This window comes from Eulemur rufifrons, chromosome 11 (assembly GCF_041146395.1).
Source record: "Eulemur rufifrons isolate Redbay chromosome 11, OSU_ERuf_1, whole genome shotgun sequence".
Lineage (NCBI taxonomy): Eukaryota > Metazoa > Chordata > Mammalia > Primates > Lemuridae > Eulemur > Eulemur rufifrons.
The window spans coordinates 5,418,911-5,434,523 of NC_090993.1; the positions used below are offsets into that span (position 1 = coordinate 5,418,911).

At 32.7% G+C, this 15,613-nt stretch overlaps 1 protein-coding gene across 3 annotated transcripts in view; it reads left to right on the top strand.

Annotated features, from left to right (window-relative positions):
• Positions 1-15,613, top strand: part of CEP170 (centrosomal protein 170) — a 91,218-nt gene that overhangs the window by 7,387 nt on the left and 68,218 nt on the right. For all 3 annotated transcript variants that reach the window (XM_069484540.1, XM_069484542.1, XM_069484543.1), the window contains exons 2-3: positions 12,158-12,303; positions 15,377-15,466. In XM_069484540.1, coding sequence (XP_069340641.1) covers positions 12,199-12,303; positions 15,377-15,466 — 195 coding nt within the window. In that variant the 5' untranslated portion in view covers positions 12,158-12,198. The remainder of the gene's footprint in view (positions 1-12,157; positions 12,304-15,376; positions 15,467-15,613) is intronic.

The following is a 15,613-nucleotide window of genomic DNA, read 5'->3' on the forward strand; positions in this document are numbered from 1 at the left end:
TGAGACAATAGGACTATAACTTCAAAATACATAGATATCTTGAGGCAAATATTATTTGCCATTGTTGCTCAATAAATACTTCTCATTGGGTAAATAATGCATTGCAAATTAGAGGCCACTTTATTTTTTAATACTGTTTATTTTTTTATTACAAAACTAATCCTTGTACATTGTAGAAAATTTAAAAAAATACCACTGAGTCAAGAATAACACAGTCTCTGAATTTCTGTGCAAATCAGTGTTTTTCTTCGGTATCCAGAAATGAGTTGTGTCAAAAATACAATGCAGAATTCTAAAGCCTCTTCTGATCTTTTAATGAAATAATCCCTGCCCTCCAGTCTATACCAAATTTATATTTCTTCCACTGGTATACGAAATTGTGTGTTTCTTGAACCTTTTATCAATGCTGAATATTATTACATCTTTTAAAAATTTTTGCCAACTTGGTAAACAAAGAACCTTATTTAAAATTCTCTTATCAGTAACACTTAAGAACATTTTTTAAAAATATGCCTGTTGGCCATTGTATTTCTAATCTGAATTACGGGTGTGTGTGCCCGTATTCATTTTTTGTAAAGGAATGTTCATTATAATCACTTGTAACAACTTCAGGGCCCACCAGCTTCTATTGCACCTACTCTGTGCCCTCACTTGTAACAACTTCTTTGTGATAGATGTAAAATTTTTTTTCCCCAGATTGTCATTTGCCTTTTAAATTTTTTTGTTTTTATCCAATAAAGATTTTAACATGTATGTAGCCAAATTTCTCATTTCCTTCTAAAGTAATCCCACTGCACAAAATTTTATTTAATACATGCCTATATTTTCTTCTTATATTTATAATTTGAATTTTTACATGTAAAAGTTTATCTAAAATGCATTTTGGCATAGCTGACTTATTGTGTCAGTATCATTTATTGCATAACTCTTCATTTTTCTGTCACTGTTTGAAATGTCATCTTTAATAGATTTATTTCTGGATTTTTAATTTTATTCTATTTACCTGTCTTTTTTTGCTCTGCTATATTATTACCACGTTTTTATAACGTAGGTTTACAATATCTGTTTATAAATGGATGGGGTGTCTCTCTACGTTGATTTTACAGACTTTATCTAGTTATTCTTGTATGCTTATCTTCCAGATGTGTTTTAGAATTATTTTGTTAAGGTCATTTGAAAAAATCCTTTTGGGGTTTTGATTAAGATTGCACTGAGCTTATTGATTTATTTACGATCTGAAAGATGATAAGGGGACTCTGAACCAGGTTTTGGGTCTTATTACCTTTTGATAGTGTTTTTGGTTCTTAGCTCCTTTTGAGTCAGTTATGTCACGTTCATTATCCTATAAGATTATTCACTTAATTGAGATTCTCAAATTTAGAAGCACAAAGATTGTTGGTATTATTTTATACATCAAAAAATCATGGTTTGTCACATGGTTATATCCTTTTATTACAAAGCTAAATATTTATGAGTGAGAAAAAAAACAAAACGTGCCAGAGGTTTATAGTACTTTATTAAGATATAAACTTTTTAATCCTTTTTGTTTTCTGTTTTGAATTTCTGTTCACATCTTTACTATTCTTCTGTACTAGTTTGTTGACTAATTATTTATTTTTCCGGTTTACTAGAAAACATCTATGATGCCATAAACGTTTTTCTCAGTACAGCGTTGGACACATCCCTTAGATTTTATTGTGTTCGTAGCGTTTTTATTCTCTACTATTTCTTACTTCTCTCTTTTCACTAAACCTAATTTTGGAGATTTGGAGATAAATTTTTTGTTTATTTGTTTTATAAAAGGAGCTGTGGGGGGGTTATTGTTCTAGTTTTTTTCTTTTTTAATGAAAATTCTCAAACATACAGGAAAGTAGGAAGAATTTCATAGTAACTACTCATATACCTATCTTGTTTCTGCCACTAACATGATGCTAGTCACGCATCTAGCCATTTATCCATTATTCTATGCATTAGTCCATCTTATAGTTTGATGCATTTCGAAGTAGATTGCAGATATTAGTATTCGAGTGTATGAGTTTTAAAAAAGTGCTCTTAAATTGCTTGAGGCTAATTCTCTGTCAGTCTTAAGTTTTCTGAATGTGCTATTGAAATATTTTCCACCTAACCACTGTTATATTAAACAAACAACAGAAAATGGAATGTACAGCTTTCTATTCTAGTAGTATTGGTGAACTCAGTGTTTTTGTAAATAGCTAGCTGACAAAATTGACACTGATGATGTTGAATTATACTTTTAGAGGAGGGGGAATTTTCTTGTGTGTGCCTGTGTCTACTTTGAAAGAATGGTAAATTAAGAGTTTTGTTTTTTGTTTAAGCTGAAGAGCTATTTTAGGAAACATTACCCAATTTCTCTAATCTGTAGGTTCTACTGTTGGCTTTGGTAGCAAATCCAGGAATGAAATATTTGTTCTAAATTTTGTATCTCACTACCTTCCATTTCCATTATTCCGCTACCCCCTCACCTATGTGAGGAATTCTGTGTTGGGCTATTCATTAAGAATAAGAGCTTTTGCTTGAAGGGAGAGAACATGGTTTGACCCTATGATTCTAAGTGGTACATAACAAATTCCAGAGTGAGAATTGAAAATTTATAAATTGAAGAAGTAGGAACAAATAGAATGCAATTAAAGGAAGCATGAATAAAGTAAAATTTAGAACTTTATTTGGTGACGATAACCTGGGGACAAGGGAATGGGGCTGTTTGGTATCTAGCAGAAGCAAGTCTTGTGATTACTGTGAATAGCATTTAGAACATAGTTCATTAATAGAATCTGGCATCTTTTTGCTAGTGGGTGTTAGGTTAATTCCAAGTTAATACCTTCTGCCCCTCAAATATACTAAGATGAGGGATAGGAACATTTCATCAAAGAATGCTGTCTTGACAACCAGTTCTTTCATCTGCTTCTCAGGTGTCTGTTTTTGTCTCTAGGATTTCTAATGTCTCTCTTGTTCTTTCCTTTCTCTCTTGTTCTTGGGCCCAGTTTGTAGACTCCTCCTTCAGTCTCTGCATTCTAAATCAGCACACTGTGCCCTACTATCTTTCCTGTTTTGTTCTCTTTAATCTTCATAGTCACAGCCCACTCCCTCTACCCTTACCCTCCTGTATTGTCAGCCCAGCCAATCCAAGCTACAAGGGTCTATTGGTATAGAAAGTACACATTTTTGTAATACAGTTAAGATAATCTCCTTATGGCTCTTATTCATTACCATCATTTATTTTCTAAAATACCTTTACATTACATTTTAACCATAATTCAGTTCACCTTAAATATTTTAAAGTGAAGCATTCTTATCACGTGTTTAATCCACAAAGCAGTCATTTCAGTTATAATGACATTTCTGTAAAGGCAGGGATGTTGCTAACATTGTTTTATAAGGTGATTAAACTAGTGCCGACTTTTTCTGTGTTGTACTTTATGGTTTTGTAGTCTTAATGTGGAGCACACCTGTAGTTTGCAATACTTGATCTAAACTGAATCTGTGATTCAAAGTAGCCATATTCCTTAATACTTACAAATAACTCACTCAAAAAGTTGTGCTTCCTCATGAACTTTCTTTTCATTTTTATGTTCAGAGGCTCTCTCTTACACAAAATAAATTTTACCTTCTGCAATTCTCTGTTCATTTAGACCTTATTAATTTAGCTGTAATCCAATAAGGCCACATTCAGGAAACTTCAATTAGATGTACTTAAAAATGTACATCATTTTGTAAAAATCTAACTACTATGTTCTTAATAATTTCAAAAAAAGAAAATTATTTTAAAGTTAACTAACCTTTTAATGACTTTGTTATATCTGCTTTTTCTTGGAAAGCATTTGAATATTTGGTTGCAGCATGGAGGTCCACAGTTTCAGTTGATCCTCTAGATGAATATCAGTCATTTGTGACCTCCAGGGCATCTTGATTTGGGTTAGGTAGGAGAATGTAGATTCACAGCAATAAGTAGTTGAAAAGCATGAAAGCATTTTTCAGGTTGCCAAAGGCATGGGTATTCTATTGCATTTTTCCATATTTCAGTTGGATCTTTCGTAGCATCAGTGCTAAGAAATGACTTTAAAAATGTTATCTACTGAGAACTCAATCAATTCCATCTGTAGTTCTTTAGGTGATTTGGTGGTATCCACTAGGTGAGGCTGAAATGCTATTTTGAGTGTGATGTCATGATTCTCAAAGTCAATGAACCTTTCATTGTATTCTCCAATTAATAGGTCTATAACAGCTGCATATACTTCAGATGATTTGCATTTATCATCCTGCTCATCAGTGACCTTTGCTAACTGGGGAAAATGTTCATCCAAAATTTCCTTTTGAAGAAGTGTTTTGAAAAAAGATAGCTTTATTTGAAATGCTTGGATTTTTTGCTGTGTATCATATATAGACTTAGTTTTACCTTGCAAAGAAATATTTATATCATTTTGATTTGACATGATATCACACAGAAATGTTGCAATCTTTGTTCAATATTTCTCATTGCTGATTCTGTTCTTCATAAAATTTAACTATTTGTTCTCACAGAGATAAAATTTTGGCTGACATGTCCCTCCTATAGCCAACACATTTTAGAATGATATGCCAAATCCACAGTGAATACCTCATTGTTCAACTTTAGCATGTTACGAGACGATGCTGAGTTGCATTTGCTCGAATTTAATTAACAATTCTTATAACTTGTTGCAAAGTGTCACTTAAAATAGTAGCTTTAGCACAGAGATTTTGCTGATGCAAGATACAATGAAAAGAAATGAGAGCATCTGGGTCTGTTAATACTTCCTGTTATCTGTGCGGTAAACCCTTCTTGTTTTCCTGTCATGGAAGGTGCACCATCTGTACATAACACTCACTAAATTTACCAAATTCAGTCCAACTTAGTGACATTTATCTTGAAAGTCATTGAAGATAATCTATTCCCCATGTTCTGCTCACAAGAATGCCCAAAGCGAGTAACTATTCGTAGCAAAGAAAATCTTTTGTTATGAACTGAATGAAGTATACAACCTGCGCCGAGTCAGTAGGATGAATCAGTTGATTCATCCAAAGTGATTGAATGATACATATTTTCTTTTTGAAGTATTGCATGAAGTTCTGTTAAGTTAAAGGCTAATTAATTGAGGCTGCAATGAGCTATGATTGTGCCACTGCACTCCAGCCTGAGTGGTAGAGCAAGACCCTGTCTCTAAAAGCCAACAAACAAACAAAAACTCTAAAGAGTTTGAGTTCTAGCTTGAACTCTACAGGGAGCTATTGAAGACTGGGGAGTAAAATTGTTAGATTTACTTTTATAAATACAGATAATTTTTGATACCAGGATAGAGAAAGGATTTGGAGGTAGGAGACTAGAGGAAAGGGATTCAGGTGAAAGAGCTCTGCAGTAATTATTGGGAAGTACCAATGAGATAAATGGATAAGTGCCAAGAAGGTGGAATCAAGGGACATAATGACTTACCTAAATAAAGGAGGAGTGAGAGAGAGAATCTGGGCAGTTGGTGATGTTATTCACTAAGACAAAGAAAACAGGAAAAAAGATACATTTTTTTTCTATGAAAGGGTTCCGATTTTTTCAAATTAAATCTGAGGAGTGAAAGGAGACATTGAACTAAAAATGACTTATAAACAATTAGAGGTGAGGTCTGGATCTTGTAAAAGAGGTTTTGACTTGAAATTTATATGTGTGATTTTAAATGTAATAAGCAATATTAGAAGCCCAGTGCCTTCAAAAATCCCAAGGGGATCATGTATAAGGAAGTAACCCCCTTAAAAACAGAATTTAAAGAAAAAGTGGACACTATCAAAGAGATTGAGAAGTGGCCACAGAAGTGAGAGGAAAGCAAAGTGATGTTTCTAGAAGGCAAAGACAGGAGTGGTCAAAGGTAATGAGTGGTAATATAGGGTAGGAATATTAAAGGTTGAATTTATCAATTAGGAGGATGTTTTTCACCATTTTTGACCATAAACTATTAAGACCATAGTTCAAAATCCAAAGTTACTTTGACTTTGGAAATTCATATTTGCTAATAAGTGGACTTAGTTCTGTCACAAAATTACTTTCTGATTAGATAATTTAAGTTGTTATTGATTTTTTATAAATATACACAAATGACACTCTAAAAAAATAAGTTTACTATATGACAAAATTCAAGTGTAATCAAAATTACTTTAAAAAATGTATCTACCATAAGGATTTGCATTGCTTGCATGTGTTAGCTGCTAGTAACAATAATCTTTTATCTATTTTAGCTGCCTTTTACCCTCAGAATTGCAGAAGCTTTTCTCCAAATGAAATAATATGTCAATATTCTTTCAGCTGGCTATGCCTGGAGATTCTCTCCCTTAACAGAATTCCTGTATTTTATCTTCTTAGAAATAATCACACTACAAAATATTTGCAATGAACTGTTATATGCCTCATGGCATTCTGGTAATGATGAACCTAATCACTTTAACTGTTGATATCCTAAAGAATTACAGTATATGAAAGAATAGATTTACAGATTCATTAGCAGTTGAAATGATTATTGAAAAATTTTATCCAAAATGTAGACTTACTTAATTTACTGATTCATATGAAGGCCACAATTATGTTGTCTCTGTAAATGAAAATATAAAGTTCTTTATGCTCTTCTGATTGAATAAGAATTTTTCTTTCCAACATAAATTATTTATCAGCTTATTCTGTATGTATATATACTCTAGATATGAAGTGTTTAACTAAAACCATTCTTAATGTACATGATCATGTGATTTATGTTTGGAGCTGAACTAGCTAGAGTAGCTACTAGGAGTGTGAATGTGCAAATTTAAATTAATCAAAATAAAAAAATAATCCCTTCATTTGCATTTGCTGTATTTCAAGTGCCCAACAGTTGACCACATGGCTGATGGCTAACATGCTGGACAATGTAGTTATAGAATGTTTCTATCATCACTGGCTATTGCACCATCTGTTGTAGAGATAAGCATTATAATTTAACATTATATTATAATTTAACGTGAAGGCAAGAAGAAAAATTATATAATTTAGGCTAGAAATTAGCAACTTATATAATTAGCAACTTATTATATATAATAAAGTGTATTAGTGATATGTTTATAAAATACATTCTTAAAACATACCCTGAAGTATGTTTTAATACACTTTGAAGTTTCAATTCAGTTTTCACATGTTATACTGATATTATGATGGAAATGACTTACACTTACCTCCCAAGACTCTGTTGCCACAAAAAATAGAATAATTGGCCAGGCTGGTGGTGTGCACCTGTAGTCCCAGCTCCTAGGAAGGCAGAGGCAGAAGATCTCTTGAGCTCAGGATTTTAAGGTTGCAGTGAGCTGTGATGATGCCACTGTACTCTAGCCAAGGTGGCAGAGCGAGACCCTGACTCAAAAAAAAAGAAAAGAAAAAAGGTATTGAACAGAAACCGTTTTTAAAAGGCATATGGGTTGGTGATAAGCTAAAATTAATTGCAGAGAAATAGCAGAAATGAAATTGTTATCATCAAGAACAGTGAACCGAAAACATTTGGCTTTTAGGGTCTTAACTCATAGTACTTTCTTCCCATTGTTACTCCCTCCTGTAGACTGTTTTCATCTTTTCATTTCATTAAGAAGCTTTGTACACCTTATGCTCCAAGACTTGACAGAGTTTTTTAAATTCATAGTTGTTCAGAGAACTTAGAGATAGATTGCCGTTCTTGCAGATTTAGGTTTCTCATCCATGCTGTACTCCAATTTACTAAAATTGCCGTCTTATTCTAGATTGGTCAGCTGATTTTTGGTCTCTGATTTTAATAACTGATTGATTCTTGTTTATGGTCTTCTCAGGGTGAGAATCTTAAACCGTGTTGGTGGTCAAGCAGGAAGCTAAGAGGTAGATTGAAAATAGACTGAATTTTGCAAGAACTGTCAGAATTTATTGCCCAAAAAGAGTGCCAGAGAACATGTTGTTAAGTAAAAATATATTGTTTATCAGTCATACTCAAACTCTTTAGCCAAATCTGAAACTGTAGGAATTGGTATCACCCATATCATTTTAAAGGTTTAATTAGGAAAAATACAAAGGAGATAGTGGTTTGTGGAAAAAGCCCAGTGCTTGGTATCTGAAGGCCCAGGTTTGAATCTAGATGGTTCCTGTTTACTACTAGTAGTTTTGTGACTTTGAATAAGCCTTTAACTTCAGCTTTCTTAAGGGAAAAATGTTTCTTGCATGCTTATTTTAGGAGTTAAATAAAACAGTGCAAGTGTAAGTACCTAACACAGTTACTGGCACAAAGGAGGTACTTGATAAATATTTGAATCTAAGTCTTAATTGATTTGTTGGTGTAAAAACAACAAAATTATGTTTTAACAAAAGTTGTACAGTTCTGTTTCATGGAGCATAGAAAACTTAGCAAGAATTTTTAATGCTTAGATAATTTATGGAAATGTTAACTTGTTTTTTCTTAGGTATTTAAGCATTTTATAAAATGATTTTTATGAAGATCTGTTTATTAAATCACTGGCTTTTCCCATCAAATCTAAGTCTTCTTTTGAAAATATATAATAAACTCAGATTTCACATATGTGGCTTGATATCTGGAATGTTGTCTTCACTTATTATTATAAGAGTTTTTTTTTTCGTAGCTTTAATGGCATTTCAGGTTTAAATTGTTAATTATATTTTTCCTCCATACATATTTGCTTCAATTACCTTTTAAAAAAAAATTCATAATGTATATGGCAGATGATAAAGGTAAAATTTGGAACACTCATTCCAAAATAATCATGAATATATGAAAGCAAAAATTTTCCCAGTAATGAAGTTTGTTCACATGAGCGTAGAACAAGTATCTTGGTAGGTGTCCAAAAAAAGCACAGCTGTGGATTTATTTTTTTGGAATACCCGTACAAATGAGGGTGGGGACTTAAATAAATTTTCCCTAGAGTATATTTCATTATCTATCTCAGATTAGGTGAATTATACTGCAGAGCTGAATTTCTAATATGTTCGATGTATGCATCACTTACTCGGAGATATTTCCTTGGACCACCCATCCAAATGAGCACCACCCTAATTTTCTGTTTTCTTTGTTTTTTAATGTTTCTTCCTTCCCACTGTCACTGAAGTTGTCCTAGTAATTTATTTAGCCATTTGTCTATTTTTGTTTTTATGAGATTAGGAACTTTTTCTATCTTGATCCGCACTTTCTTCTCAGTATCTTACAGTGGTTATTAGTATTTGGGAATGAAGAAAAAAATTTGTTATTTTATAGTAATCTATAAAATGGACTCCTCTTGTATCATCAGCGTATAATGTTTATGTCCATTTTCTAGAACTTGCAGAATTTTTGTAGTTAAAAACAATTATATATATTTATATGGCATTCTTAGAATACTGTCTGGCACATAGTAATGGTACCTATTATAAATACAAAGATTATAGAAAATTATGTCTATTTGCATTTATAACATGATCTGCACCTTATTTGATCCTGAATTATTAACACAATATGTATTTGTACTTTAATTGCTCCTGAGTCCTTAGCTGAAAGGCAACCCTAATTTCTTTTATATTCAGAAATCAAAAGACGACTTTTAGTGTTGGATGTTTTCTATTAGGGGGAAATGTGAAATAGGAATCCTGAATTTATACATTTGTTAAAAATGTTTTCACTCTTTTAGGTACTTGGTATGATGGGGTAAAAAGACATGATACAAGTAATAGAAGCCTATACGCCAGCTGATGCAGTGGCTTGTTGAATTCGTTTTAGTTTATAAGCTTTACTGCTGGTTCATATTACAGTTTTGAAAGGTGAAGTTTATCACTTTTTCCTCTTTGTTTAAATTTTCATTAATTTTGTTAGGAAAACCACATCATCTTTCTCCTGCTATTTATTCATTCAGGAAACAGAGGTAGGCACTGGGCCAAGCTCATGGAGATCATTGTCATCCTTTCATGCCTCCTGATAACCAAAAGAAAAGTTGCTACATGGGTGTATAAGTAGATAATATTTTATTAAAATGAGAAATACACAGGTTAAAGGGAATCATTTTTGCTTTGTAGATTGATAGTACTAATATGAGGCCAGCTATTTATTTCTCTGCAATAGCAGGAGTTGTGGGGTAAGAGGAGGTTTATTCCCTATAAAGCCATCTGGTGATGAATCAGCCAGCCAATTGCCACGGCATAAGGAGAGACTACACTTAACATGTGTTTTAGCTCAAGTAATTGCATACACTGATTATCATTTATGTAATAGATTTTTTCCCCTCAAACTTAATCCAAGTAGTTTTTTGCTGTAGGTTATGTGATACACTATTTTGTAGTTCTATTGTAATGCTGTCATATATCAAGTGCACTATTTATTGTTACCTATCTCTTAACTCTATCATAGTAATTAAGACCACTCAGATCTTGTCATCATTGCTCAATTTGAATTATATGAGACTGGTAGAAACATTTTTAGTATAAATAAATAAAAGCAGTAAAATATACACAATTTGAAATGTAGACTGTAGTAAAGCTGTGTGCTCTGATCAACTGCAGAGATTTTTTGTTTTTTCTTGTTTTTTTAGAATTTAAAGCTTAAGTGTTAAAATTTTAGTCCATTAAATCCTGAAATGAACTCTGATCTAACAGGAAAGTCAGTTTTTAAAGCTAATCATAGCTTCCATTTAAATGGAAGATAGATTTTCATATAACGTAGTGTGAAAGGTTTATTGATGATGGTTTTAGATACCATATTACAAATAACTTTCAAGAAACTATCATTTGTATCATATAGTATCAAAGAAAACTATCTACAATTATTTGAAAAGCCTATTAAAATTCATCTCTCTTTTCCACCTAATTATCTGTGTGAAGCCAAGTTTTCTTTATATATTTCAAGTTAAACAATATTTGGCAATGGATTAAATGCAAATCTGATACTAGGAGTTTTTTTTACTAAGCCAGACATTAAAGAGATTTACATAATATAAAATAGTACTACTCTTCTCACTGTTTTTGTTTTGGAAAACATAGTTACTTTTTCATAGAAATGTTAGCAATTTTTAAATGAAATTGGTTTATTGTTATTTCAAATGAATTAATAAATAAATACCAGTTTCTAAGTTTTTGTTTCTAATATGATAAGTAATATGTATCTGTATTTCTTCCATGTAAACAAATGGGAGTTCATTTTTTTAAAAGAGTGTTAAAGGTTTCCAAAAACAAAAAGTTTAAGAATCACTGCTCTCAGAAAATGTATTAAGAAAGTAAAGTACATGTGAGAAAAGAGAAATTGAAATTACTTTTTTTTTTTTTTTTTTTTTTGAGACAGAGTCTCACTCTGTTGCCCAGGCTAGAGTGAGTGCCGTGGCATCAGCCTAGCTCACAGCAACCTCAAACTCCTGAGCTCAAGCGATCCTCCTGTCTCAGCCTCCCGAGTAGCTGGGACTACAGGCATGCGCCACCATGCCCGGCTAATTTTTTCTATATATATTTTTAGCTGTCCATATAATTTCTTTCTATTTTTAGTAGAGATGGGGTCTCGCTCTTGCTCAGGCTGGTCTCGAACTCCTGAGCTCAAACGATCCGCCCACCTCGGCCTCCCAGAGTGCTAGGATTACAGGCGTGAGCCACCGCGCCCGGCCGAAATTACATTTTTTAAAAATTGCATTCCATGGTTTACATGTGGTAGACAAAGAAGCAATTTCTTTGGCCTCCATAGTTCTTTAGTCTTAATCAGCTATCAAATACACTCATTTTGAATTCAGTCTTTCCTTCTCAAACCATTTGTATATAAAACATTTATTTGTATAATATTGCTGTTATTTTCTGATGTTAACATGATACTAATCTGAGCATTTACTTGAGGATTATAGACCTGTATAAACTATGCTAAAAGACTTTTAGGAACATAATGACATTTTGTTAGTTGACCACCTATTTACTTAATCTTTTTCTTTTTAATTGGAGTCTTAGAGGAGTCTGTGGGCTTACTTCACTGATGAGAATTTAGCATATTTGTCATTGCTGGGAACCTGTGGACAGTACATTTAATTAGGTGTGAATTTCAGTGAATGCAGTTCCATTCTTAGGCCTACTTACAGGGTTTGGTAAATAGATACTAAAGCTAAAAATATCTGAATGTATGTTTTTCTTCATATCTCTCTTTAGGATGACGTAGCTTTGCCAAAGACTTAGAAGCTAAGCAGAAAATGAGCTTAACATCGTGGTTTTTGGTGAGCAGTGGAGGCACTCGCCACAGGCTGCCACGAGAAATGATTTTTGTTGGAAGAGATGACTGCGAGCTCATGTTGCAGGTAATTGTGTCAGCCTTCTCTATATGTGTCCACTCAGAACTTGGAATTACTGTAAAATAATTTTCTACTTCTTTAGAGAACAACACTATTTAAATTTGAACTTTCTGTCTCTTCCTTTTAGCTCTAGCTGTCAGTTTAATTGATTTTTTTCATCCCCTTGAATCACCTAAAAAAATATTCTATGTCTTAGGGATTATATTTTGAAGAATGAGGGCTCAGAATAAAGAAGTTTTATTCTTAAGTAAGAAGTTTCACATCATACACTTTTAAAATAAAAGCTTGTAAATAATTCTTAAAATTAGCATAGCGTGGAGTAAAACTGAATTTTAATGGTGGGTACTTCAGTGATACTGAAATTAGTTTCATTGCTTCTTTTCGAGATGTTCATTATGATGCCTACCAGTAGTTTGAGTATAATTGAAGATTGTTGGTATTTTTTAAAATACCCAAGGGTATTTTATGAAATCTCCACCTCATAAAGATATCCATAGTAGCTAGATTTTTAAAAAATAATGTATATTTTTAAGTATATCTAATTGAAGTTTCTTGAATGTGGCCTTATTTGATTACAGCTAAGTTAATGCAGCCTTCCAACATGAAAGCTTCTCCACCCCTGATCTGGCCCATAATGTCAATAGTGCCTAGATTGAGAAATCCTGCATTATCCCAAGAAAAATCAGATTTTTGTATATTTGTATGCATTTTGACTTTATAATTAAATAACTTATTTTATTGTTTTTAGACAATATAAGTAAAGACACCGTACAGCTGTATGAGTAAGTTGCGTGTACAGTGACAACTTAATTAAACCAATAAGGGAAATAAATAGTACAGAGATTTTCTGGTCTCCTCAGTGATAGAGCAGTGAGAATAGCAACTGAGAAAAAGATGGTAATGATGTGTGTTTGGGTATAAGCTTATTGGAACTGGTCCATAGCTTAGGGTCATATGGGAGCAGCTCATTCATGGGGAAGTGGAAAAGGTGCTTTCTAAGTGGCAATTGTATCACCAGCAGAGCAGTATCCCAAGAAAGATACTGAGAATGGCTGGCCCTTTGTTTAGGAGCTTGCAGGATAAGTCCTATGCAGGTATGTACTATTGTACTATTAAGAGACATGATTGGTAAGGTGTCTGTGTCTTGAAAAAGAACAAATTTGGAGACTTCCCACTTCCCAATTTCAAAATTTATTAGAATGCTAGTGATACTGACATAAGGGTAGCCATATAGACCATTGGAATAACATTGAGACACCGGAAATAAATTCATACATCTGTGGCTTTTATGGGTTGAATTGTGTCCCCCCAAAAGATATCTCAAAGTCCTAATCTCTCTTACTTATGAATGTGACCTTATTTGGAAATGGAGTCTTTGAGTATATAATCAAATTAAGATGACATCATTAGGGTAGGCCCTAATCCAGTATGACTTGTATCCTTATAAAAAGAGGAAAAGAACACACACAGAAGGAAATTGGCCAAGTGAAGATAGAGGCAGAGCTTAAAGTTATGACATCACCAGCCAACAACCAGATGGGGCTACTAGAAGCTAGAAGAGGCAAGTAAGGATCCTCCCTTAGAGGTTTCAGAGTGAATATGACCCTGCCACTACCTGAATTTTGAACTTTTATCTTCCATAACGATGAAAGAATAAAGCTTCTGTTGTTTAAAGCCATCCGGTTGTGTTACTTTGTTATGGCAGCCCTAGGAAACTACTATAATGACAGTCGATTTTTGACAGTGGTGCCAAGTGCATTCAGTGGAGGAAGGAAAAGTCTCTTCAATAGCTAGGGCTGGGACAACTGGATTTGCATATGCAAAAGAATGAAATTGGGCCCCTACCTCACACCATATACAAAAATTAACTCAAAATGAATCAGTGACCTAAATATAAGAGCTATGTATCCATCAACAGAAGAATGGATAAAATATGGTATATACATGCAATGGAATATTAGCCATAAAAAGGAATGAAGTTCTGATGCATGCTACAACATAAATGAATCTTGAAAACATCACCCTAAGTGAAATAAGCCAGACACAAAAACAAATGTTATATGAATTCATGTATATGAAATATCTGGAATATGCCAATTCATGGAGACAGAAAAATAGATTAGTGGTTGCCAGGAACTGATGAAAGGGAGGAATGAGGATTTATTGCTTAATAGTTATAGAGTTTCTATTTGGGGTGATGAATTTATGCTACTGAATACTTAAAAATGGTTCATTTTAATTTGATAATCATTTCTCATATGTGTATCTTCTTTTATGACCATTTTTTAATTTATGCTTTACTTTTAAATAGAATATCTGAGATATATAAATATATTAAATATATATTTAAATAGAAATATAGAGCATGATCAGGCAAGAACAAAACAGTTTTGACCTGTTCTCGGGTCAAATCACTAAGCTCTGGAGAGTGTGTGTGCGTGTGTGTGTACTTTGAAAGCGACCTAAAAGCAATTTTCAAAAACCACAGTTGGCCACTATAATTCCTTTTTGTACTTCTTTCTCTCTTTACCTCTTAGAGCTGTCCCATGAATTCCAGTTTTAGAACCCATATTTTAAGTAAGGATAATTTTGTTCAGAAACATGGCACATTGTGTCCCATTTTCTCTAAATCTTTGGACTTCTTGTACAATTTATATTATTGTTTTTAGTATTGAAAGAAGAAAAGCTACATATAATTTTTTTATTAAATACAATAAGATTCATAAAACATTATAAAATTATAATTCACGATTTCTTTATAACATTTCCAAATTTTTAAAAAAAATTATAATTTGATATATTTACCAAGGTTAGCCGATAAAATTTCCCTCAAAAGTAGAACACGTAAATTTAATAGAAAAGATGATCTTAAAAATGTGGCTGTTTTCCTCTTTGGGGAGTGATGTCAAATTTGTATCATAGAGTAGCACAATTTAAATTTTATTTAATCCAATTTTACTTTGATGTTTCCCCATATTTATCTACTGTCCTATTAATATTAGATATCTAGCCAAAATCTTTTGATTGATATTTATTCTGGTATTTTTTGATATTTATTAACTTAAAAAATTCCTTTCAGTCTCGTAGTGTGGATAAGCAACATGCTGTAATCAATTATGATGCCTCTACGGATGAACATTTGGTGAAAGATTTGGGCAGCCTAAATGGGGTGAGTTAAGAGTGTATTTTGTGTCTTATTTGAATATTTGTTTAATATTACAAGAGGACTAACCAGATTACATTTCTTATTTATATTTCTTTTTTCTTTAGTTTACATTTTACTTTTAAATGCTTACTAGGTACATAGCACTTTGGG